The 26,452-nt window shown below is 39.2% G+C and overlaps 1 protein-coding gene and 2 non-coding genes across 3 annotated transcripts; all 3 read left to right on the top strand.

Annotated features, from left to right (window-relative positions):
• Positions 1-1,474: 1,474 nt before the first annotated feature.
• Positions 1,475-1,560, top strand: trnay-gua (transfer RNA tyrosine (anticodon GUA)). Its single transcript is given in 2 exon segments — positions 1,475-1,511; positions 1,525-1,560. It is a non-coding gene; the product is annotated as a tRNA-Tyr (tRNA).
• An 844-nt stretch (positions 1,561-2,404) lies between these two features.
• On the top strand, positions 2,405-2,490 carry trnay-gua (transfer RNA tyrosine (anticodon GUA)). Its single transcript is given in 2 exon segments — positions 2,405-2,441; positions 2,455-2,490. It is a non-coding gene; the product is annotated as a tRNA-Tyr (tRNA).
• Positions 2,491-13,848: 11,358 nt separating this feature from the next.
• crybg1a (crystallin beta-gamma domain containing 1a) lies at positions 13,849-26,025 on the top strand. Its single transcript, XM_053335205.1, has 19 exons — positions 13,849-14,796; positions 15,439-15,477; positions 15,572-15,690; positions 16,004-16,172; positions 16,585-16,724; positions 17,315-17,441; positions 17,532-17,567; positions 18,695-18,843; positions 18,980-19,106; positions 19,361-19,506; positions 20,803-20,929; positions 21,015-21,044; positions 21,181-21,293; positions 21,522-21,654; positions 22,482-22,621; positions 23,193-23,316; positions 23,502-23,660; positions 24,947-25,109; positions 25,430-26,025. The coding sequence occupies exons 1-19, from the start codon at positions 13,894-13,896 to the stop codon at positions 25,516-25,518; spliced, it is 3,033 nt and encodes a 1,010-aa protein (XP_053191180.1). The 5' UTR covers positions 13,849-13,893; the 3' UTR covers positions 25,519-26,025.
• The last annotated feature ends 427 nt before the right edge of the window (positions 26,026-26,452 follow it).

Genomic DNA, 26,452 nt, shown 5'->3' with positions numbered 1-26,452 from the left:
GTGTGTGTGTGTGTGTGTGTGTGCATATATTTGCTGATGTGATTGTGGATGTATCCGTGTGTGTGTGTGTGTGTGTGTGTGTGCATATATTTGCTGATGTGATTGTGGATGTATCCATGTGTATGTGTGTGTGTGTGTGTGTGTGTGCGTGGGTGTGTGCATGCATGTTTGCTTTTACAGTAACTGTAAAACGTTTCTGATTATTTTTCTTCAGGATAATGACTGATAGATTATTTTACAGACAGTTAACTTTGTGTTTTAATTGTTAATTGAAACAGTAATATTGTTTTTGGGCAGAAGTTCTTCATAAAGTCCAGGGCCACTATTATACTTTCTAAGAAAAGAACTGAACAATATATAAATATATAATATATAAAAGTTTAAGACTTAAGTTGACCTTAATAGTAACTATAGTAACATAAGTAATACTGTAACATGTACTGTATGTTTGGCCTATTATTGTGTTTTGAAGTTTGTTTTGGAGAGAAATCTTACATATAAAACAAATGATAAGCTTTACAAATTTGATTCATTGTCAAAGATTAAACATGATGTAAAATAACTTAAATTAGCTCCACTTCAACTGACTTTCAGAGTAAAATGCCAGTTTATTGCACTAATATAATAATCTATATAATAGTAAAACACTCACAGGAGCCATTTTCAGAAGTACTTTCACTTTTGATATTAAGTATGTTTTGTCAATGCTACTTATTTTTACTTCAGTGACACTTTGAGTGCAGGACTTTCACTTTTATTTTACTTGACATTATCTCAGTACAGATCTGAATACTTCCCCCACAGCGTTTTCCTGCTGTCAGATTTTAGATAAGCCAGTTAATAAGAATGTTGAAATGGCATTTTATTCTGCTGTTACCAGCATTTCTGCTCATTAGTATGCAAACATGTGAATAGCAAGAGTGGAAAAAACACCACTGTGACTCATAAAGAAATGTTAATGCGCCCACCACATTGTCTTTTACTGTCTATTGACTTCATACAGGACCTCTGTCTACATATCTCATGAATATAAAGCATGTTCAGCATTGTACGGCTGCACCTAGCAATTATTTTCACCGTTGATTGATCTGTTGATTATTTTCTTGATTAATTATTAGTATTATTAGTTACATAATCCATCAAAAAAATTGCTGATTCATTTAATAGTTGGCATCATTGCAACTCTACAGCACTGACCTCACAATATGCAAAGAAGGAGAAAACATTTGAATAAAAAAAAAATGAGATCATTGTCAGTTGAACGTGTTCTGATGTACGTGTGTTTTGTTTACTGTTTGTGTGTTTGGGCAAAATGAAGTTTATATCATCAGATTATTTGTTAGGTTAACAGTAGATGATATATATGGTATATACAGTAATACACATTGTATTCTTTTTATTATAGTGTTTCCTGTTCATGATTGTAACTCAAAGGAATTCTTGCTTTTTGTTATTAGCTCTTTAAACATGTGTCCCTTCGATAGCTCAGTTGGTAGAGCGGAGGACTGTAGTGGAACACCAGGTATCCTTAGGTCGCTGGTTCAAATCCGGCTCGAAGGAATGGCTTTTACCTGTAAGAGGGCCGAAAAGATATGTTGTTTGACAGTTGCTTTAAAATGATTAAAATAACATATAAATGCAAATGAAAGATTAAAATGTAAAGTGCTTTAAAAGAGCTCAATCATAAGCACAGGAGAAGAGAAGTGTTTTAAACTTAGATCTCAGAGCTCTACTGGGTTTATATTCTACTAACATGTCATTCATGTATTCTGGACCTAAAACCATTCAGTGATTTGTAGACCAGTAGCAGAACTTTAAAATCTATTCTATAGCTGACTGGGAGCCAGTGTAAAGACTTTAGAACTGGAGTAATGTGCTCTGATCTCTTTGTTCTGGTTTAAACTCGAGCTGCAGCGTTCTGAATGAGCTGCAGCTGTTTAATGCTTTTATATAAAGCACATTCACTATTGTACGGCTGCACCTAACAATTATTTTCATCACTGATTGATCTGTTCATTCTTTTCTTGATGAATCATTAGTATCATCAGCTGTATGGTCCACCAACATAGTTGTTGATTCATTTAATAGCTGGCAGCATTATAGCACTGACTCCACAATATGCAAATAAGGAGGAAAATGAGAATAATTAGATCAGTGTGTAGAAAGTGTGCTGAGGTGTGTTTTGTGTCCTTTTATTTTCAGCTACACTTCAATGGATGTGTGTCTGGGCAGAGTAAAGCATATATCATGAGAGTATTTGTCAGGTTAGCAGTAGATGACACACACAGCAGGTATATACAGCAATGCACGTTGTATTCATTTTTATTTTAATGTAGCTTTCTCTTAATTATGAGTGGAAAGTCACTCTGCATCGTTTGTATTAGTGCTTTCCACATGGTGTGTCCCTTCGATAGCTCAGTTGGTAGAGCGGAGGACTGTAGTGGAATACCAGGTATCCTTAGGTCGCTGGTTCAAATCCGGCTCGAAGGAATGATTTTTAACTGTGAGAGGGGGGGAAATGTGTTGTTTGACAGTTTATGAGAGTCTGCTCATGGATCAATGACGTTTTTTTTTTCGTACATGTGGTTTAGTCAAATTTAAAGGGGTAATAATGTGTTAAAATGTGAAAATACACGTATGAATTACTTTCCCACGTTTTTTTTTAATATTAGAAACTTATGGAAAAAATGTCTGAGTACCAAATAATTAAACTTGCTTAAAAACACTAAATTCTCAATAAAACACCATATCAACTAATTTGGCATGATCTTACATTATAACTTTTTATAATAAATAACGTTAATGGAATACAATTGTTCTAAATATTACATTTAATCTGGAGAATCATGGAGATCAGGAACCATTTAGTCATTATTAGTATAAGTCCACTTAAATACACTGTAGGTGGATAAAATATTATATATTTATCATTTTTTTGTAGTTACACCATTTGACATTTTCAGCAGCATTCAGTCTTACTTTTGGTAAAAAAAATTGTGCAAATGTCATTTCAAATGATATAAAACCAACACAAATACTAAATGTACATTTTAACAAACCTAATAATAATTAACAGTTGTGCTATCTACAGAAAAACAGTTAGTATTACAAACCCCTCCTATTTTTTATTAGATTCGTTTTATTGTGCTTTTTATGTGTACTTTGTGTATTTGTACCCTTACCAGTAAAGACATACAGTTCTGTTACATCCAGAGTACATCCATACTTCAGCCTTCATTTCCAATTGATTCTCCAAACAGCTGCACAACTAACCCTAACCCTTACCCTAACCCAACATGACGTCACTTTTCAACGTCAACAGTTTTCTCTTCTACGCCTGCAGGGGAAGGTGGTGAACGCTCACAGACTAGCCTGTCTTAGTAAGGCTGTAATAACATACACCAGAAGCATGCTTCACTTTAAAGACACACTTTAAGATGTATTTAATCCTATGGGATCCAATTGACCCTGGGCTATTTTCCTTCGACTCCTACCTGTCAAACCTGCTCGTGTGCCAGTGGGAGATGTTGAAGAAAAACACTTGAGTACAAGTACATGTTGATTTAAAGTTTTAAGGGATTTCAGCATGTTACATTTAGATTATTTAAATTTTAGATAGAAAAAAACCCCCACTTTGTTTACTCATTTGCATTCATATTGAAATATCCACTTCCCTTCACTATGTAAGTGTGATTAAGATAAGAAAAGAAGATCATTGTTCGTGTGTGTGTGCCTTCATTATTATCTGCTGCAGAGATCAGGGAATGGTGCAGAGGTTTGGCTGCCAGATAAGGAACTGGGTCAAAATGCACACAGATATTGTATTATATCTCCACCTTCCTGACATTTGTCATTGCTATGAGTAAATACACGGGGAATGCTTGGCGGAGAGCTTAAACTCATACCTTTGTGTGGAAGGACAACAGGTAACCATTCAAGAATTAAACACACACTGAGCACATCCTCTTCTTTGTACTGCTTGGATATGATGGATTTTTTAAAGGGTCAAAATGATTTGGAGGTACAGTATGACTGCTTTGACTGCTTTGACTGCTTTGAGTGAATATGAGACAAAAACCAAACATGATCTGAGTGTGTGAGTTTATTCAGGTAGGTTTCTGTACTTTCATTCTATTTAGATATGAACCAGAAAGCCCAGCAACGGACTGTCTGTACCTGCTGTTTGCTCAGTGAAATAATGTGAATGTTTAACGACACCGAAACTGGTTTTTATTACAGAAAACTTCCTGCTGAGACAGGAAATATTCATGTTTAAATGACTATATATTGGATCGGGCATTTATTTACTTACCTTTAACCCATTTGTCATCGTTTCTAGAATAGTTCCTCTCTCAGTGAAAGGTTTATGAGTCTCACCTGATACAAGCTGAATTCTTCTTAAATAAAGACGTGGTAGATAACAGATGTTCTATTGATATTTCCCAGCTTTAGAACGAGGAAGGGAAGGGTGAGGCATGTCCACACCCCTTAATTTCACTGTATTATGAATTCCTTTTCTCTTGTTGCCTATGTCAACCGTCTTTCACAATATTTTTTTTTCTCTTCATCTGTGATGCAAATGGCCGTGCCCTCAAGTTAGACAGCTTTTTTTTTTTCCAGTGTAGGGACACTTAACGACAGACGCACACAGAAAAATCGCAGCCAGTCCTGCCTGTCTGCTGGTAGGAGAGGACCGACTGATTCCTTTTTTTATGTAGTTCATAAAAGCAGCAGGATGCAGGATTTACTTTATGAGCAGCGCTGAGTTTAAGGATTATTTTAAAAGACATCTTCATCATTTCAACAGATTAGATTCCAGGAACTAAAAAATGGTATGTAACTGTTGTTGTTTTTTTCTTTTAATACTGAGGTCTATTTTTCTCGTCTGGACATGTGCTCTTTAGTCTGCCAGGTTTTGCTAGGTGTGTTCTTTTTTTATTGTCTCCTATCAGATGATTGCCTCCTATCAATCTGTTTTTGGACCTCAGCCTGTCTCAGTTTTTGGTCCTCAGCCTTCAGTCTTTCACTGCTTATTTACAGTTAGTAGCTGCGGTGAGCAACCGTTGAGCTGTGAAGTTTTATATCTGTCTAGTTAATAAATAGTGATCTACTCTCGCCTAAATATTGTCCTGGTGTGTTGTTGTGTGTGCCAGAGTGTTTAGTTTTTTATTGTGCAGTATTTTTTACAAACTCTTTAAAGTGATTGACTTCAAAAATAATTCATTAAAGGTAAAGTTAGTTTATCCCTTTATAGAGCACTCATTGAAATACATGTAAATTCAAATGTTCAACCCTAGAGAGTTATTGGGGGATATAACATGACTTTTTTCAAAATTGTACTTGTTTATGTTGCAAATAAAGGTCAATGTAGTTACCATATATGGTTCATTGTTGGTCTAGGGTAAAATATTTTCCAAAAAGTCTCTACATAAAAAAAACAGTTGGTTCTACAACCTCACAGAGAGGCATGTGGAGGCTATTTTGAATGTTTACGCAAGTTACCAAATATAGCTATTGGCCTGATAAAGGGTTATATCAGCAATACTGAACATGCCTTGCACAGTGGTGTGAAGTAACTAAGCACATTTACTCAACTGTGAGGTACTGAGATATGAGTATTTCCATTTTATTCTACTTTACGCTTCTACTCTACCATATTGTAAAGGGAAATGTTGTACTTTTTCACTCCACTACATTCATTTACATGCAAAACATATGATAATCTTATACAATATGATACATTATTATAAACTAGGTCGCGTGGCAGATCTGACCTGCTGAAGCTGTAGCGTTGTGCAAAACAATGCAGGGATTTACATGAGGTCACCAAAGTCCATGTGCTGATAAGAGGGAGAAAGTTTTAACTTTACCTGCAACAAAGATGAGATAGCTGTCAATAAAGCCCAGTCACCCCCCCCCCCCCTGCACAGTCCTGAGAAAAGGTGTATTCAGTCAAAATAAGTCCAAATACCTGTAGGCATGTAGGATGTGCAGGGAAATTAACTTAACTCAATGAGCTACATTAGTATATTGCATACATTTGAACCCATAATAATGAGTAATGCTTTAAAGTAAGGTATTTAACAGTCTGACAGGGCCCAGTCTGTATAGTGAATACTTTTGATACTGTATTTTACATTGGTAATACTAATGCCTATTTTTTTTAAATGATTTCATTTCTACTTTTATCTCAGCAAAGTATAGAATATTTCACTACTGATTTTTTAGTGTTCATTTCTCTCTCTCTCTCTCTCTCTCTCTCTCTCTCTCTCTCTCTCTCTCAAAGTCAGAGACAATAGGCTGTGCCACCTCAGCTGCTCTCCCCACCTCTTTTATTTATCTTACTGTCTGCTTCTTGTCTGTCCTCTTTCAGCATTCGTCGGAGAAGCGGGGCGTGTTTGATCGCGTCAGCAGCTTCTTCAACTCCAAGAGAAAGAAGAGCAGCAGCAGCAGCAGCAGCAGGCATCTTTCGGGTGCCTCGACCGATACGAGTTGTCCAAGTTCCCCGACGTCCCCCTCGTCTCCGCACTCACCCGAATTCGACCAGGAAGATGGGCTAAAAACTCCCACTCCTTCCCGAAAAGACTGCGAGCTATCGGAACCTCAGTATGTGTTGAAGGACCCCCGAACAGGAGCAGAATGTGGGGACAACCTCAGCCAATGCCCCAGCAGCACGAGCATAACAGATAGTTACAGCAGTGACCGATGCAGTGTGAAGGAGCTGCATGTGTGCAATGTAAGCACAACCAGCGCTGAAAGGAATTCTGGGAATGTGACACCCACTAATGTGGACACTGCAGAGACAATTCATCAGGGTGCTGATTCCACCTCTGAATTCAGCTTTGCAAAATCAGTGGTGGAGGAAGTAAGCAAAAGGTTGCAGGTCAATTTGGAGGAATGTGTTGTAAATAATACAGAAAGTTCCGGTGAGGGTGATGCAGGTAGCTCGAACACACTACCAACATTTAAAATCCCCTTTTCCAGTACAGCTGAGGCCCCAAAGTCACCAAACTTAACCTCTATATGCTTAGCAACAAAGAAAGTCTCAGTGAAAATTGGAGAGAAGGGCCACAGCACTACTTTAACAGGAATAACTTTAGGCTCTAAGTCTAAGTCCACCTCACAGCCCGTCATGTCTCAACAGCTGGATAAAAACTCTCCAGATGTAGTGAAAGAACATACTGGAGTGAGGAGGGGTCACATATTATCAGAGGAAACTGCAACCACTCCTCGGAGCCCCTCACCTGACAGAGAGCTATTGCCTGAAGGTGATTCCCCTGTCCAGCTCCACAAAGCCGTATGGGTGGAAACACACCTGGTAGAGGAGGAGGAAGGGGGGAGGGAAGGGGAGAAAGAGAGTGATATAATAAAAGAAGAAGGGGAGGAGGGCTCCACAGCGGACACGTCTCTTGTTCTGGCTGTACCTGTCATAGTGATTCCAGAGGACGACTCATTTGCAGAGAGCCCTGCTGACCAATCAGAGGTTTTGCTGTCCAGTGGCAGCTTGCCAGAGTCAGCCATCTCCTTGGCACCGTCTAAAGGGGAGTTCCAAACAACTTCTGAGCAGCCAGAGGAGGCTGACCCTGGCAAAGACTCAAAGGAAAGCTCCCAAAAGGAGAAACGCAGGTCGAGAGAACTTCGTGTTACGCGCAAGACTGTGAATCTGCCTTCGAAGCACAAGGTTTTTGCCCATAAGGTGTACGTTAGCCCGGAGCCAAGTTTGGATGGGAATGAACCAGCAGGAGAGGAGGACAGCAGGGAATCAACTTCAAAGACAGAGGGCGAACTGTGAGTATCTGTCTATTTAAATTTTCTGTGGTTATTGCTTAAAAGCCTCCTTTTGATTCTGGGAGAACAACACAAAGCAGCGGAGGTAAAGAGGGTAAAGCTTGTGTGCAACCCGAGCTCTGTGTTCCCATGCTCTATTGTACCAGAGGAGAACAATACAAGCTAAACCTGCACTGAGGCACTGAAATATTTATCTATCTAATTATACAGATAGTCAGAATTTAGAAGACATGTTACGGATGCAATTCTTGAATAGTAAATACATTATTTCACCATGCATTTAATGATAATAAAGTCAAAATTCATTCAATGTCAAGTTCCAACTGAAATCAGGTCACCTTTGCTGTGTTTACCTATGGTGTATATTCACTACCTGAATAAGTTAGTCATTACAAAACTTGAGGAGCAGCTAGTAACTACTGCCTGCATACTTCTGTTTGACTTTAGGATTATGTGGTTTACATTTAAACGCATGCCTATAGAAAAAGGGAAAAGGCAAGGCGTGTTACTCTTCTCAAATGACTGGTAAACTAAGAGAGGCATGTCCACTATTTTGAGTTACTGTGCGCTCCAGGTTATGTACGGTAACGCCTTAAAAATGCCTGAAGAATAGGACTGATTTATAGTTTTTAGAACTGCTGCAGGGTGATTCTTTTACGTAGCTGAAGTTTGACCATGCAGAGGTTTTTTTTATAGCTTTCTTCTGCCCTCCAGTTTGCAATCTAATGCAAAGTCTCAAGTTTAAGACGCTTAAAAGCTTCACAATATGAAAATAGATTTAATTTACTTTACTTGCCTGTAAGTATGTTTTCAATCCAACTCGAGATTTTAATAAATGTAGTATTTAGACTTTTCCTCCAGCATCACCATGAGGTTGACTTCTTAGTTATTTAAATACATACCTGAACAATTATTGGATGGATTACTGTAGAAATAAGTTCTCATATTCATGGTCCCCAGGTGATGAATTGTAATAACTTAATCTGGTCAAAATGTCATTTGGTCCATTTCTTTGGTTCCATCAGGCTGTGTTTTGTGCTAATAAATAAATGTTAGCATTATCATTGTGATGTCAATCAATTACAGCCTCATGAAAGGCATCAGCATGGCAGTAGACTCATAGTCTTGTCAATAGAAAGTCTGTGTGACAAACTGGAGATGTGGGATTTAAAAGAAGTGGGTATTTTAGGACGCAGAGAAGGTTTAATGAAAGACGTTATGGTGTCATAATGGAAAATGAAGAATGTTTTTGCAGCTTGAACCACATTAGAGACTTAAAGTTAGAATATTCTCTGCCTCTTCTGCTTTGATTTTGACCATTCATGTTAAAAGAAATCAGTAGCATACCCCTTTAAAACTCAAATGGGGTTATGAAAGTTATTGTGATAATGTTCCCCTCTTCCTCTTTTCTCACAGACTGCCAAGCCTCCAAAGCAACAACAATGTGGAACTCGAGGAAGCCAAACATGAGCAGCTCACAACAACAGATGAGACACACTCTGACACAGATACTCCTGCACAACTAGTCAAAGAAACAGAAACAGACTCAGAGGTCTTTGACTTAGATGATACCTCTGCAACTTCAGACATGCACAGAGTAAAACCTCAAGTTGTGGGGTCTGGGGTAAGAGGTCAGGGGACTAACCAGGCTACACCTTCCAAACGAGGGGTTAAAGCAGCAGCGGAGAGTCGGCATACCACAGTAAGTGGAACAAAGACCCCGTCCTCAGCAGCTGGAAGCAAGGCCAAAAATGTGACAACAAAGGCAAAGGGCTCCACAGAGGGCATGAAAGTGGGAACATCCAGCAATATACTACCACAAGGGGAGCATAGTTATGAGAAAACAGCTTCTATGTTACCAACATTAAAAGACCAAAGCACAAGTGCAACGGGCTTAAAGTCAAAAATCCCCAAAAGGACAACATCAGATGCTGACGTGAAATCACCAGTGACACCAGATAAAACATCAGTGGTTGATGCCTGGGGGTCAGTAGCCACTTCCAAGATTCAGAAACAACCTAGAGCCAAAGAACTGAAATCTCCTGTTACTATATCCAAAGCTGGCAAGAAACCAAGTTTTGAGGAAGCGAAGGGAGAGAAAGCCCTGCCAGGAGACATTTCTCCCACAAAAACAACCCACAAGACAGTAATAAAGCCTATTACAGAAAAGTCAGATGACATTGACTCTGTGAGCCTGGTGAATGGCATGGAGAAAGACCACGAGGAGAGTAGTATTAAAACAAGACGCCCAACTGTCAGGGAAAGCCTGGATGTCAAAAAACAGCAGCATCTGGATAGTAAGACTTCCTTGGCATCAAAGAGTTGGTTGCCTGTTTCATCTCCGACAAGAAAGAAGAACGATGAGGTACCTCAAACAAGTGGAACCAACAATAGAAAAATGACATCAGTTCAAACAGACTCCGACAGACCCAAGCCTGTCCAGAAGAGTCCAGAGCAGCAAGAACCAGCTCATGTGGAGAAACCTGCCAGTGAGGTCCCTCCTCCACTCTCTGAAAGCCCCAAGAAAGGTAAGACAGCAGTTATGACAAATGGTATGCTATACAAATTGATCAAATTTAAAATCTGAAACTTTGGCAATCAAAACTTTGTGAACACAAAGTTGTTGTTTTTTAGGTAAAAAAAAGAAGCTTGCTCATGTTTTAAAAGAAGAGTTTGACATTTTGAAAAATATGCTACTTGACTTTCTTCCTAGAGTTCAATGAGAAGATTGATATCACTCTCATATCTGTATGATAAAGATGAAGTTGGAGCCAGCAGGCGTTAGCTAAGCTTAGCAAAAAGACTCCTTTCTAACAAAATCTACATAACTGCACTTCTAAAGCTCAATAATTAACATGTTATATTTCGTTTGTTTAATCAATATAAAAACTGGAGTGTTAAAGAGACACACCAAGAGACCAAGAGGGCCAAGAGACCCCCCTCACACCCAAATTACAACCACAATATGTCCAGTGTTTTTAGCTTATTGTACAGATTAAGCTAACAAGTTAAAATGTGTTAGTTAGTGAACTTTAAAGGTGCTGGTACACAGATTTGGTTACCTCTGGAGAGAGCTAACATAAGCTAATTAGTTACACTGTCTCATTTCATATGTGCTGTACAGAGTGATATGAGAGTGATATCAATCCTTTCATCTAACTCTCAGCAAGAAAGAAAATAAGCATATCCATATCCTAAAATACCAATACAATGTAATACCCAGACTATTACTTTAACAGCTTTTCAAGATTGTTCTTTTGTTGTTTTAATGTTATGTGTATGTTTCCAACAGGAAGCATGCTGTCAACAAGACCATCCAAACACCTCTCTAAAGTCAGTGTTAACCATGACGAGAGTGACACACCTACTTGTGTGTCTGCACCTCCAACCAAGCAAGAGAAAACAATGTCATCAAAGCTCTCCAAATATAGCGACAATATCAAACAAAACCAAAAGACTCCAGTAAAGGATTTAGCTGATCCCTCTTCTCTAAGCAAACTTCCTACAAGAGGTCAGAAAAGCTCCGAAAAAGTCAAACCCAAAAAACTTCATCATTCCCCAACTAGGAATTCTACAAGCATGTCTACATCTAAACAGGAGGAAGAACACTCTCTAAAACTCACAAACAATACCAGTGAAATCAAAGTGAAAGACAAAGATGCTGTGGAATTAGAGCAAAGTGTAACCAGTCCTACTCATGAAGAGATTTCGAAAGTCCAACCAATACAAAACAATAATGTGATTATTACAGCGAACACTAAGGTAAAAGTAACAGATTCAGTAGTTGAAGGTGTGCCTAGCTGTGGGGTTCCTGATGTAAACAGTGCTCAGACTAATAGCCACAGAGAAAAAACTAAATTGGAGCCTACACCTGAAAATGTATCTAAAATTCAAAGTGACAACACCACACCAGAACAGCAAACACTGTTATCACCAGAAATATCTCCAGAAAAAGTAGAAGACAAGCTCCTTTTAGAGACAACCCAACTTATAAGTAATGCAAAACCGGATTTAATAAAGGAGAAAGGTCTTTCAGAGCCATGTTCTGCAGTGCTGGCTAAGGACACAATACCAGCTCATGAGGATGTAATGAATACATCCGACAAACCTGTTGTGGGTGACCACATTCACACTGACATAATGACCCACTTTGATCATGAAGGTGTTATGCAGGGGAGTGTTTTCCTTAAAGCAACAAATGAGCTCACCTCTAAAGAAAAGTCTGCAGGCAATAATCTTCCTACTAAACTGGCTTCAAAAGACTTTTCTCTTTTAGCTGATGGTAACATGGTCAATATAGAGCAGGGACAAGAAAAAGATACATTTGTTGATCAAACCACAAATATCACTCTTGAACATGATATGTTGCCCCTCATATTAGGCAGAGATTCAACAAGAAATGTTGAGGTAGAGAAAAGTAAAGAGGAGGTTGGCAGGGAACCAGCAGAGGCTTTGGACATTCAAACAGTCACTGTGACTGTTTGTGAATCACCCAAGAATGTTGAAAATCAGCTGGACAAAGAGCCTCTTTTACTAGAAGGAGATTCTGAAAGGCAGAAGAAAGAGTCAAAACCAAATGAAAAGCTGAATGACGCGGCTGTGGAAAGCAGGAAAGCCGAGGCTGTAACCATCGAATATAAAGCAGAGAAAGAAGTTATGAAACCAAAGAAACCAACACATCTATCATCAGTTGAAGAATGTTTACAGCCTGGCTTAGGGGAGGAACTGCAAAAATCAGTTACAAATGCTCAGGAAAAGAAGAAGAGTGAGGCAGAGCAAGCAGAAAAAATAAGTGGACTTGATAAGAATACAGCCAGTGTGTTGGATACAAAAGAGGAATGTGAGATCGCAGAGCAAGCAGAGGAGCAGATAAAGGCATTAACAAAGAAAAATGAACTGGAACCTAAAATACTTCAAACCAAAGAGAAGCAGGTCAAGGATAACAATGCAAATAAGGAGGACAAATTCAGTGATGTTAATGACAGCCAAACTCCAGAATTAAAAGCTGCAAGCACTGAAACTCAGATTGCTAAAGGTATTAAAAAGGGGGAAGAAACAAATGATTCATCAGTGAAAAGTTTACCAAATGAGATTTCAAATGAGACGGATGACTCTAAAGTTTGCAACCAAGAGAAGCAGAAGCCTGTAATTGTTAAAGAACAAGATGAAAACATGATAAAAACAGACAAGAAACTCAGACAGGAACCAGAAAAAGTTCAAACTAAAGTTCAAGAGAAGACAACTGAGAGTCAAACAGAAACTAAAGGCCTCAACTTGGTAAGCTCTGAAGGTATTAAGGCATGCAAGACTGCAACTGAGAATGCTAACACTGAAGTTAGCACCCAAAAGGTACAGAAGTCCACAATTGTTCAAGATCAACTTAAAGAGATAGAGAAACCAAAGAAAAACACTGATAAACCCACAGATTCCAAAGCTCCAAGTGCTAACCTCGAACAGAAACCAAAAACTGTACCAACAGAAGATGTCAAATTACCTGGTAAATCAAATGTTTCCACAACCAAAAGAGCAGCTTCTAAGACTGATACGAAACAGGAAGAGAACAACCTCATTAAAGATGGTGTTAAAGATGAAGTGACAATGCAAGAGGATTTGCAGATAAAGGCATCAAAGGCATCAAAGGCAGATGGCATGAAAGAATCACAATCTGATTTAAAAAAATATGTATCAACCAAAAAAGGAGACGGAGAACAAAAAGCTACAATACCCACTCATGCAGGCACTCAGAATGATAAAGACACCAAAGAAAAGACAAAAACTGAGGAGTCATTAACAGAGTTCAGTGCTATTTGTGGAGGACTGAAACAGGAACTGCTGACTGTAAGAGAAAAGAAAACCATAAACCTCAGTGATCCACTAAAACCTGCAGAGCCATTGCTCAATGACAGGTCGCCTCTTCCCATAGCAGTGAAATCACCACAAAGGCTTCAACTAAATAAAGAATCTCCATCTAGCTGGCTAGATGTGGAACATCATCAAAAACAGAAACAGGAAAACAAAAGAAGACTAGATGCCTCAGCCAGTGAGGACGAATCTCTTGAGGCTGAAGACTTGGATGATTTTATCAAGAGCATTAAGAAGTGTGGCATGCCTTTCTCATTGCCTACAAAGAGGCGCATTCGTAAAATGTCCCCATCTCCACCTTTTGCCATGCCGGCCATCAAAGAAGACCATTTTGAGAGAACTTTTGATCCTGAGAATTTCCAGTTTGGCTTAAAGAAAAATGGTCAAAGTTTGAGGGATCCTTCTCCAGCTATGGTCCTAAAACAAAAAGCTGAAAACAGGGAAGGACGCACTATGGGAAAATGTGCAAGAGACAAGTCCATACTCATGTCACTTGATATAGTAAGAGGAAAAGATGAAGTCAAAGAGGGAGATAAGGTTGATGCAGGAAAAGAAGAGAAAGAAAACAATGGAGAGGAGCTGGGGAAGCTGGGGAAGCCAACGTCACGACTAGGAAGGATATCCATTCTCTCTAGCTTACTGAGTTCCCCTCGGACCTCCAGAAAGACCAAAGAGGAAGCTTCCCCCACCTCAGATAGCACTCTCTCATCTAAACAACAGCAGGACCTGCCCTCGCTTGGAAAGCAAGCAGTTGTTGATTCACCGTTGCCTGGCACTGGAGCATATAAAGAGGGCGTGAAAGGTACAGATCCAGACGCTGCTGTGGGTGTTGGTGCAGGTACAACCACTGAGTCAGCACTTAGCCCCTCCTCTCCTCCTCCTCTGCCCTCATTCTCAGATATAAAGCTCCCTGATCACTTAGAGAAATACTTACAGAAGAACAAAACAGTGTCTGAAGTCTCCATGGATTCCAAAAAGGTGACTAAAACAAAACCAGATCCTGAGGGGAGTACTGCTATGGACAAGCCTTCGATACCAGGAGTACCTAAGGTTGATGTTGGCGTGAAAGGTCCTAAAAGTCAGCCTCCAACCAGCAAATCCATCCAGCGGACTTCTCGAAATGGACTTACCACTTCTAAAAAGAAGGTAGGCAATTGAATATTTGTTTTAATGATTGTACTTTAACATCATTTTTTTTCTAATTGGCAATCTAGAGAAATAACAACCCAAAGTTTGAATGGGTTTTGAGCGGCTAGGCTTTCAACATGCAGTGGTATCACAGAATTCGTCACATTGATATGCCGTGAATATACATGTCTCAGTACCATATCCTGCTCCTTTGTTTTGCATGGCTGTTGCAACAAAGTTATGAATCATTTGCAAGTAAGAACAGGAGGAAGCATGAGAAACAAAGCAAGCATGTCCTCTGTCAGGATAGAAATTTGTCAAGATCTGGCCATCTGAAGCTCAACTGTCACATGTCACAATAGGTTATTTGTAGTAACATGCAAATAAAGCACAAGTATGAAAGACATGATTGTGTTTTGATGGACAATGCACACAAAATACCTGCTGTACGAGAAGTGTTCATTTCTTTTTCCTTCAGTACATTGGTATGTTTCTGTTTCTTCCAGTCAAAATGTCTTACTTTATGTATTCATAAGTCTCAATGCTCCCTTATGCATTGGTGTATAATAAGTTTTTCTTATTTCTAGAAATAATTTGGTGTGATGTGGTGGCTTTAAAGTGTTTTCTGGTTTATAACTGAAGTATTGCATTTCTTTGCAGACACCTGTAGTAAGAGGGTTCCACAAAAGGCCTGGAAAGGTATAATTAAATGTTATTTATACACATTTTTTATTACATTTGTTCGGTTATGCGGTGTCACAGATTGTAATGATGTGTGTATTTCCTGTTCCAGATTGTCATACATGAACATGATGAGTTTCAAGGGGAGGCGGTTGAACTCTTCGGTGATGTAGAGGATGCCACAACGATGAAGCTGTCCCCTGTCATCTCGGTCAGAGTCATCAGAGGATGGTAAAGGGTCTTCTTGCTGTTCTAAAGACTCTGTAGGTTTAATACCATATGAATTGTGTTATTCTCAGAAGGCACAGGGGGTGAGCAAGATCCACTTTGGCATTGTTGGGTAGCTGATAAAGCACAATCATAATAACAATGCCAAACTGCCTGCACATCACTTTTTCTTGTATTCTGAAAATATCAAAAAACAAGTATCTACTTCAGACATCCACTGAACTTATGTAGCTGTTTAATTAGACCTTCAGCCATCTATCAACTAATATGAATGAGAATCATTTCTGATTTTTGGTGTAATTCTGTCTCTCTTTAGTTGGCTCATCTATGAAAAACCTGGCTTCCAGGGGCGCATCATTGCCCTTGAAGAAGGTCCCACAGAGCACATTGTGAACATCTGGGCAAACGAAGAAACACTAGACCAGACGGATCAGCCTGTTCCGACAGCACCTATTGTTATAGGTTCTATTCGATTGGCAGTGAGGGTAGGTTATTGAGCGCTGATGTAATCAACCTTGGATCATATTGTTATTGTTACTGTATGTCCTGTAATACTGTTTTCCACAATATGTCACCATTCTGTCGAGGTTTTATAGGTTGTGGCTTGAAAAAATAGGGCTGGGTATTCAACCTCAACACTCTTTTAGTGCTGACTATCCAAAATCTGTCATTTACGAAACGCTGACATGAAATTATATCTCAAAGTTGTACTCATGTTAACTTATTCTTTGATTAGACAGTTTCCAACTTAAATCATAATTTTCCCAATGTTAGACTTGTTGTCATATGCTGAGTTTCTGTATGGCTGCTTTGATTTTGAAATGTAATATTTGAAAACGGGAATCTTATCAGATACCACAGTCTTCAATCAATATATGCCTATTTTGTGATTTACAGGACTATGGTTTATCCAGAATCGACCTGTTTGCAGAGGTGAACGGCTTGGGAAGGATGTCAACTTATTGTGACGACACAGTAGAGCTCGGCTCCTATGGCATTCCACAGACCACTGGCTCCATTAAAGTTCATACTGGAGTGTAAGTTTAGCTGACACTTATGCTGAATGCTCTTTCCTGCCACTCATTTAAAGTAACAGAAAATGCAAGTAACTGGGAATGTTGCACTTTGGAAACATCCCAGTTATTTCTAATGCTAAATTACCTTGAGGCTACTTGTCAGGGTGACTGTTGAAGCATTGTGCAAACTTGTTTTTGGCATGTTGCATTTTTAAAAAGATAATCATTGTTGGCATTTTGGATTATTGTACTTTTAAAGCACACAAAGATGCAAACATTCTACAGACTGTACAGGAAAGGGTGTGTGTGCAGCATCTGTTGTGTATTTGTAAAGGAATGCAGGCTAGAACTTGCAGTTGTCACTATTTGACATAATTAAACTGCTTCTGAGGATTGATAGTCAGCACTTACATTTTTAAATTGGTTTATGGTGTAGAGAATGAAAATAATGTTATTTCTCCTTACATTATGTCAGGGTTAGGGCAGATTTGCATTACCAAACTACTGCAAAGGAAAAAGTCAATATGCGTATGTCTCATCTGCCATAACCATAATGGGCTAATGTGTTGTTTCCTCATCCTGTCTAACATGTTGTCTGTGTGTGTCTTTAGCTGGCTGGTATACAGCGATCCTGGATTTGGAGGTATTATAAGCGTGCTGGAGGAGGGGGAGTATCCCTGCCCAGAGAGCTGGGGTTTCCCTGAGCCTTTCATTGGGTCTCTCAGGCCCCTCAAAATGGTACAGTATATGCAAAATATGATATATTTTAGCATTACAGTGTGATTTTATCAATTGTGTCACTCTGACAAATGTGTCTTTTCAATGCAGGGAGCAATAAAGGTGGAACATCCATATGAAGTCAAGGTTTGTATATCTATCAATATTGACTGTTGATGGAAACTACATTTAGTTTTAGGTGTCAACACACTTTTGTAGAGTCTGGTTCAGAGGTAAGAGAAAGTTGAGGAAGGAAAAGTTGTTACAGATGAATCACAAGTTCAGCCCTGGCATATTTACTGTATCTGCTGTGATTCAGTATCTTGAGGATTTGGCTGTAATTCACACAGAACTGGGAAACAATGCAGCTGGTTCATGCAGGTTTATCACCTGCTGAGGAAATTATACAGAAACTGGCAGCAAGCTGGCATATGGTAGCAGTCTCTCAATTACTGTAGGACTCTCATTTATTTGTAAGTACCTCTTGATTCAGCCTAGAAAAAAAAAGCAGACTGAAGCAGTAATTTTACGTCATGTTCAAAATTGACATGGTGGTCAAACATAATGCTGGAGGAAACTGAGTCTTAGTCTTATGATGAACTTTTCACTGTGGGATTCCAACGTTCTTGTGTCAGGAGTTTGTAAGTTCATTAAATTAGCTAAAAAATGTTTGGCTTTAGTATATAATAGCCCTTTGGAGATCATGTCCAAACATCTTTTTACCTTGTGTCTCTGGTATGTTGACAGCTCTTAGCCCCTCGAGTCTTTACTTGTAATGTGTATACTCTATTGATGGACACGTGTGAGATATGTCAGGATTTATTGTACTTTGTGGAATGAGTGGCATTTTACCTCAGGGCGGGAATGGACCAGAAAACACATAAAAGGGCCACAAACCCATTTAAACAGCCCATTATGGTCCAATAATGCAATTATCAACATCATCATGTCTACATATTAACATGATATATAGACATTTACCTCAATTTTGCCACACTCTGCATTGCATAATTATGCTATTATATAATCATTATGTCAGTGGTATAAAATGATCTTCAAATGACAATAATATCGTTTATCGTGATTATTTCTGAGACAATATATCGTCCAATAAATATAGGGTTAGGGTTAGGGTTAGGGTTTTTGTGACAGGTCTACACACACACACACACACACACACACACACACACACACACACACACACACACACACCAGTAAGGCCTGTGTGTGCAACAGGGCCTCATCTTTAACTCCATCCTCTCTGTCTCATCCAGGCTTTAGTGTTTGAGAAGCCCAACTTTGATGGAGAGTGTATAGAGGTGAACAGTGACGTGTTCAACTTGACAGAGGAACAGGAAGAAGGAGAGGATGGGAATAAGAAAATACTATCCACCGTGGGGTCCCTCCAGATAGTCGGTGGTCTGTGAGTACCTGAGTTCATAGATGCAATTCATAGATTCAGCTGGTTGGATGATACTTAGTTGTATAAATATATAATAAGGAGGTAAAAGTGGGGAAAGTGAGGTTAAAATCCAGCATGCTCTGTTTTGTCCTTGTAGCTGGGTGGGTTATCAAGAAGAAGACTTTGAGGGCCAGCAGTACATCCTAGAGGAGGGGGAGTATCCTCACTGCAGTGACTGGGGAGGATCTGAGGATGGGTTCTTGTCTCTCCGGCCTCTTTGCACAGTAAGTCCTACTTCAAATATTCATCCTATATTCATCTCCAAGATCCTTGTTCAATCTTGCTTAAATCTTTCGTAATAAAGTCTGATTGCTGTGGTGTTTCTGCACGTCGGACCGCTTCTGTTGATTCTAAGTGAACTATAAACATAAAAGATTGAATTTCCTTTGTTTGCTTTTGCTGGAAAGCGAGAGCTGAAAAAAGGAGTGAACCGGGTTTTCACTTTCTAATTATTTCACCGTGTTATTATCTTCCCAAGGATTTCCTGTCCCCACACGTCAAATTGTTCACTGAGCGGCACTTTGATGCGCTGGGGCTCAGCATGGACTTGCTGGATCCCGTCCTCAACATGGAGGACACCAGCCATGGAATCAAAACCCAGTCCATTAATGTCATGGGTGGAGTGTAAGTGAGACTGTTACTATTTGAAAAAGACAACAACAAACAACTACAGAGAGATCTAGTTTTTCCTGTGAGCCCTTTAAAACCGTCGAGGGAGATCTTATGGTGCACGCCCTTTTAGTTTTGGGCGGGTGCTACTCACCTTACAAGCATGACTAAGTGTTCTGTCATTGCACAAACACATAAACACACACACACACACGCACACACACACACACTGCCCCAGAGGATACAATTATGCTATTAGCGAGTGTAATTAATCTGATTGTGTATTTGATTACAAAGGTTGTGAAAGGTTTCCATCTCTTGAGGCTGAGGATTTATATTGATATGGATGCACATTATTACAAACACCTTTCAAATGTCTTAGCAAAGAAAAGTGACAGAAAAAGCATACAGTAGGCAGTGGATTCAGTGTGGAAAGCCCACAGGTAAATTTCTCCCCAAACTGATGATAAAATATAGTAAAGTATCAAAATCTGTGAAAGAAAATGCTTTAAACAAATCAATGATTCATCTTGATTTAAAACATGGCTCACATGTTCAGTGAACAGATTTGAGTGAATCGGTTTAACTTTGAACACACCTTTATGTGATTGCTCCAATGTTTGCTTTACATCTGCCTCACCTGCTAAATCATTTTACAACCCCTTAAAAGCATGGACTCACTCTTTTTATGACAATGATAATGAGAGTATACAATTCAAGACAATAAAAGCAGTTTAATCAGGGAGACAATCTGGGCACCATTCCTCAAAGAGATCTTAAGGCTGATATGAATGTAAAAAATCCAATTAATAAATCTTATTAAGCTGAAGAGGTGTTTTTTCATTTAAATCTTCATTGTTTTTCCTCATTCTGAAGTCTAATCATCAACGCCAATGTCCTTTTCTTAGGTGACATTTGATATGAAATGTGTGATAATGTTAATAATGTTTAAGTTAGACTATAAAACTAAACTAACAGACGCAATTTAACTCACCAGTGGATTTGTGCAACTGTTCTTCTCACCTGATAAACATCGCTTCTAGCTTCTCTTGTGTTTATATGTATGATGTGTATGTTGTTTGCAAATGTAAATCTGCTGGTCTAATGCTGAAATGATGAATGACATTAACAATAGCCACTACTGCCTCATTTCAGTGTTAATATGAACATCTGAATAACATCTGCCTCAAAGTTTGCTTTCTTCTGCTTATTGAGAAACAGGGCCAAGATCAGTAAAAACTGTTACATTCTTAAGATTGTTAAGAGACACTGTTAGTTGTTTGTAATAAATGAGTTCTCTCTGTTTGGCAGGTGGGTGGCGTTTGAGAAGCCCCAATTCAGCGGAGAGGTCTATATCTTGGAGAAAGGCCTGTATGCAAATCCAGAGGACTGGGGAGCCCAGAACTTCAAGATAGCATCAATACAGCCCATCTTCTATGTAAGGAATTCTATCATGTCAAGCTTTTTAAACTGACTCTTAAGCCAGTTTCAGTTGTTGATCTCTCTTCCTGTCTGTTCTACAGGATACGCAGATGGGGACATCAAAATTCAAGGTATCTTCCTTTCTTTTCAGGCTTTATGTGAAACAGATTAACCCTTTGCTCATCTGCAATCTGAAGGACTGTTGAATCTCTAGTTGTATGTTCTGGCTGGGTCAGTAAGGCTGTTTGGATGTGTGTTCGTGTGCAGGTGCAGCTGTTTTCTGAGCCAGACTTCCAGGGAAAGCTGGTGGCTTTGGAGGACAGCGCAGAAACTCTGGATGAAGACTTCCTGCCCAGGTCCTGTAAGGTGCTAGCTGGCAGGTACAGTAGACACAACTGAACTTGAAATATCACATTATGTGTATAACAGATTGTGTCATGGCTGGCTGTTAATTCTAACTCAGCCAAATCCTCTTATTAAATGTCAAAAATCCTAAATCCTTATTAGAACAATGTTACATAAATAATGTGTGTGTGTGTGTGTGTGTGTGTGTGTGTGTGTGTGTGTGTGTGTGTGTGTGTGTGTGTGTGTGTGTGTTTATCTGTTAGCTGGGTGGTGTATGAAGGAGCTCAGTTCACAGAGAACATGTATGTGCTGGAGGAGGGAGAGTACCCCGACACAGAGGCCATGGGCTTCTTGTCCTCAGACTCTACCATCCGCTCCATACAGATTGCCGGACATGTGAGTGCTGTGAATATGTGTGTGTAGAAAAAAGAACATAAAAAGCTGTGTTTGTTCTATTTTATGATTGTTGGTGATTGAAAACGGGTTGATCGCCAAGTAGCTTCACACATACAAGATATTTGCCTTGGTGTTGTGGTGAACAAAATATAAAAATAGAAGGTAAAGAGAGAAATACTACTACCATGAAAGATAGGTGATATAACTGGCAATATAACTGTATAAATACAAGCATGCAATTAAAATGTGAACTATTGTAAATATAGTAAAAAATATATTATAAGTGATGAGAGCTATGGAATTGTACAAGATATATAAATGGTATATATATGATGTAATATGTACTTGTACAAGAATATAAATGGTACATGTCATCTGCAAATGTAAAATGATGTAAGTCATTCTGAATGAAATTATTGATTAAAGGTGCAGTGTGTAGAATTTAGTGACATCTAGCAAAACAGACTTGGCAGAAATTGAATATAATATTGATAAATATATTTTAATTAGTGTATAATTACTGAAAATAAGAGTAGTTGTGTTTTTGTTAGTTTAGAATGAGCGTTTATAGATATATGTAGATGCATAGGGAGTGGGTCCTCTTCCACAGAGCCCACCATGTTGCACCACCATGTTTTTACAGTAGCCCAGAATGGACAAACTAAACACTGACTTTAGAGAGGGCGAGTTTCATAGCCTCTGTAGTTCTCCTACACGCTTGAAATTTGGTGTAAAGGGGTATTCATTTAACTTGCAGCCTCACCACTATATGTTACTAAATCTCACATACTGGTCCATTCATTAACCCCTATGTTCTTATTGTGTAGGAGTTCTCTCTGCCCTCCATCGTCTTGTTCAGTAAGATGGGCTGCAGGGGTCGCAGAGTGGTGTTGACCAATGGAGCGGTGAACCTGCTGCAGGCCGGCCTGGATTCACACATACGCTCCCTGGTGGTGGAGGGAGGAATGTACGTCACCATGTTTAGTCTGACCCACAAGCAGAATAGAGTTACAACCTGCTATTAATCTAATATTAATGAACAGATGTTTCAACATAAAAATGCCAGACTTCAACACAATTTAAGTGATGTTTGAAGATTTGTTTTTTATTAGTTTTGTATGTAGTCACTCTAGTATTTTGAATTAGACTCAGCTAAGTAACACACACAATGCTGCTGTTCCATCTGTAACTCAAACTCCTCAGTTGTGTTTAAGAGAGGACTTTAACTAGAACCTAAACACACATTCAAATTTAATTATTCTTTAAATCATCTGTGTTGAGGTAATGCCAAAGTGACAGTGGCAAAACATTTATATTCCTGCAAAACGTTTGACAGGGAAGCATGAAATTCCCTTAAATGGTGTTAGCTTAGCTTTTAGAGCTGCAGTAAACATATCAGAGACGTGAGGAACCACAACAAGTCAATGAAACTGTAAATCAGGGAGTTCAGCTTGGAATATAAATATAGATTGTTCATTTGTCATTTGATTTAACCAAACTAAACTATAACAGAGCATAACTGGCTGCCTTCTGTCCAGGTGGGTGTTGTATGAAGGCAGTAACTACCGAGGTCGACAGGTACTGGTCCAGCCAAGCGAAGTGAGTGATTGGTACAAGTTCAGCGGCTGGCAGCGAATAGGATCCCTGCGTCCATTACTCCAGGTATGGATGAGATATAACAAACTACCCACACTTTGAAGTTTCTGGATTTTTTTTCTTCTTTTGTTGAACATTTGATTCCAACATTCATGCTAATAAATTCAGTCAGTCTTATAAAATAAACTTTAAATTGTTTCAACATGTATTTACAAGTCAAATCCATGTTTGTGTGTGTTTCTAATCAACAGAAAAAGATGTACTTCCGTCTGCGGAACAAGGAGACAGGATGTGTGATGTCACTGACAGGGACGCTGGAAGACATCAAACTGATGAGGGTCCAGGCCATGGAGGAGACAGGAGGGCTGGAGCAGGACTGGATCTATCGGGACGGACAGCTCACCTGCAAGGTACAATACTGTTACAACCCTGAGGATGTCTAGGGGGATACAGGGATTAACAATCAGGATAACCCGAGGGAAAAACAAAGAGGAGACCTGAAGAAAAAGTACAAAACTAGAGATTTATTCAACAACTTAGAAAAATATCATCTGAAACTCAGACATAATTAACAACCACACTAAAAATGAAGCCAAAAGTAACACACTCTGTAAATAGGAACATTATCGCAAACTCAAGCTCAAAGACACACAGCAACAGCCTCAACACTGCCGGATGGCCCGCTGGCACCGAGTCTAACTTTCCATGGAGTTTATATGCTAAGGGCGATGGCAATAGGGCACAGCTGTGTAGATCAGTGGAGGAAGGGGGAGGGCAGTGGAAAAGAAAACAGCACCAAAAACAAAAGCACTTACACCAACACCACACAAAACTACTGAAATAGTGGCATCTTGCATCTAAATTTGTCTTTTTATAGCTTCACATAATGCAAAAAATGGGCGTCAAAATTGTGCAAACAGCTCCCGCAGTGTAGTCACAACTGCAGTGTTAGGACTGAGTGAAAAGAGCAATAATAAAACTTGGGTTTCTGCAGTGATGAGAGATCATTTTGCACATATGGACCTGAAAATTTGAATTCAAAAAGTGTGATTATTTGGTGAGAAAACTGCTGTCATTTCCCTGTAGGAACTATTACAGTAGTGTGACAGCTTACAATACACACTAAAAGCTAGGTGAGCATTCCTGTGGAAGCCCAGTACTTAAGTTAGATGATGTTTTGACCTATCACAAGGCCGTGCCATCATAAATCTAGCATTCCCTACAACAGGCGACGACAGAGACTCTCTGGCGCTGTTGTTTTGTCCGAGTTGACTCTCTACATGAGAACAAGGATGTGATCGGGACAATAATCCAAAGCAGGAAATAACACACTCCCAACAGACTTCAATCAGTCCACACATGATCTGTGCTGCAGACTGTTTGTTCAGTCCTGATTGGTGTCTGTTAGCAGATAATCTCTAGACTTGTCAACAGATTGCAGTTTGGCTGAAAATGTAGCAATGGAACAAGAGCAAAATTTTAGCACAGCCACAAGAAGATTGTGACTGGCTTAAAAAAAAAACTTACGTACATATATCCAGTACAAGTATATATATGAGTGTTTTATAGGTTTGAGTTTTTCACATACAAAACAGAGCAAGAAAATTATGATTACAACTACAGTAAAACAGCTTATACATGCTAATGCTTCTCCATCTCTCTCCATCTCTCTCCACCACGTCCTTCCTGTCTCCAGATGGTGGAAGACTGTTGCTTGGGAACCACAGGCAATGTGGTGATGGCAGGCAGCCGGCTTTGTGTTACCCAAGAGCGAGGCAAAGACAACCAGCTGTGGAACATCACCCCAGATGGACTGGTGCACTGCCACCTCAAACCCGACCTGGTCCTGGAGGTCAAAGGTCAGATAGTTCTGTCTTTATCTACACACACATATTCTTGTCTAGTTACTTTTAATGGAGTAAACTGAAAAGGTGTGGTGCTGCCTCAGCTGAGTGATTGAGATTCAGCCCTGATACAACTACGCCACCTCCTGGTTTATTAGGGATGTGCAGTTTGTGCTGTTCAATCATTCCAATTCTTTTTTTTTAACCCCAAAACACGTGTACATTTTTATAATTCACTATATTTGTCTTATGTGTGCCACATGTGAGCAAAATATCACTTTTCAATTTGTCACTTTAACAATTGTTTTTAAGCATGTACTGTCTTTGTTTCACAGGTGGTCATCAGTACGATAAGACCCAGGTGATCCTCAATACTTTTGATGAGAGGAAACTGAACCAAAGATGGACATTGGAGATCCTGTGATGTGACAAGCCTTCACAGTCCTCTGCTGCAGCTCTGCAATGAGACTGAGTCCTGTGACGCAGCTCCACTGTGGAACCCACACCACTAAATACAGGGCTCTGAAGGGGATTTGGTGCGAGCGCTGCACTCTTTAGTAGTATTTTGACCCACTTTTGTTGAGGAGGGTAAACATTGACTGGACCAACATTATAACCAAACTTTGAAAAACATGCACTCTCTTTCTGTTATTCTGAATGAATAAATGTAAAAATATTGCTTATTTTTAACCACTTGATTTTCAAACACTGTATACCAAAGACTCCATGCACCCTTCTCATGTATTCACTGCATGTAGTATGAGAGTCCAGCCCTGTTTCAATGCTGCAAACCTCTTTTTACTTTTTTGGTACTTTCTACTACATGGTGTCAGTGTGTTTTCTGATCACACTGTCGGTAAATATGAATGTACACTGTATACTGAAGACTGTAACATGAAGTCTGATGTCCCTACACTCCAAACATGTATTTGTAATTACTGTAGATCAGAAATGATCTATTTTGCTTAAACTGTACTTTACTGTGTTAGGTTGTACATAAGCATCAAGTGTATAGATTTGAGTTTTAAATGTCAAAGTACAACAACAAAAAAGAACGATGCTGCCCGTTGTAAATATGTGAATGTAAAAGAGAAAACTGTTACACGTGAAATAAAATTTTTCTTTCTTGTACCTTTTTTTTTTTTTTACTCCTTCATGCATGGTGTCCACTACAGTGGACAGACGTTTTGAACCATTTAAGTTGTAGTACCATGTCCCAAACCCCATAGTGTTGTCTACAATTCCATCTGAATATCATTTTTGGTTCTTTCTCTCATTTTGGAATATTGCATCATAAATTAAAAATGGCGAAGGGGAGAGGAGATACACCAATTAACTCAGTAATACCTGTTAAATCC

The sequence above is a fragment of the Scomber japonicus genome, chromosome 16 (genome assembly GCF_027409825.1).
Source record: "Scomber japonicus isolate fScoJap1 chromosome 16, fScoJap1.pri, whole genome shotgun sequence".
NCBI classification, from domain to species: domain Eukaryota; kingdom Metazoa; phylum Chordata; class Actinopteri; order Scombriformes; family Scombridae; genus Scomber; species Scomber japonicus.
Note: the sequence above shows the minus strand (reverse complement) of the source record. Positions and strands in the feature narration are given on the sequence as shown.

Excerpts from the sequence above, each read along its gene's own strand:
- crybg1a (XM_053335205.1), top strand. The coding sequence starts at position 13,894 with ATGCCTTTCTCATTGCCTACAAAGAGGCGCATTCGTAAAATGTCCCCA. Across the intron at positions 16,173-16,584 it reads CTATTCGATTGGCAGTGAGG|GACTATGGTTTATCCAGAAT; the intron begins GTAGGTTATTGA and ends TGTGATTTACAG. Across the intron at positions 21,655-22,481 it reads CCATACAGATTGCCGGACAT|GAGTTCTCTCTGCCCTCCAT; the intron begins GTGAGTGCTGTG and ends CTTATTGTGTAG.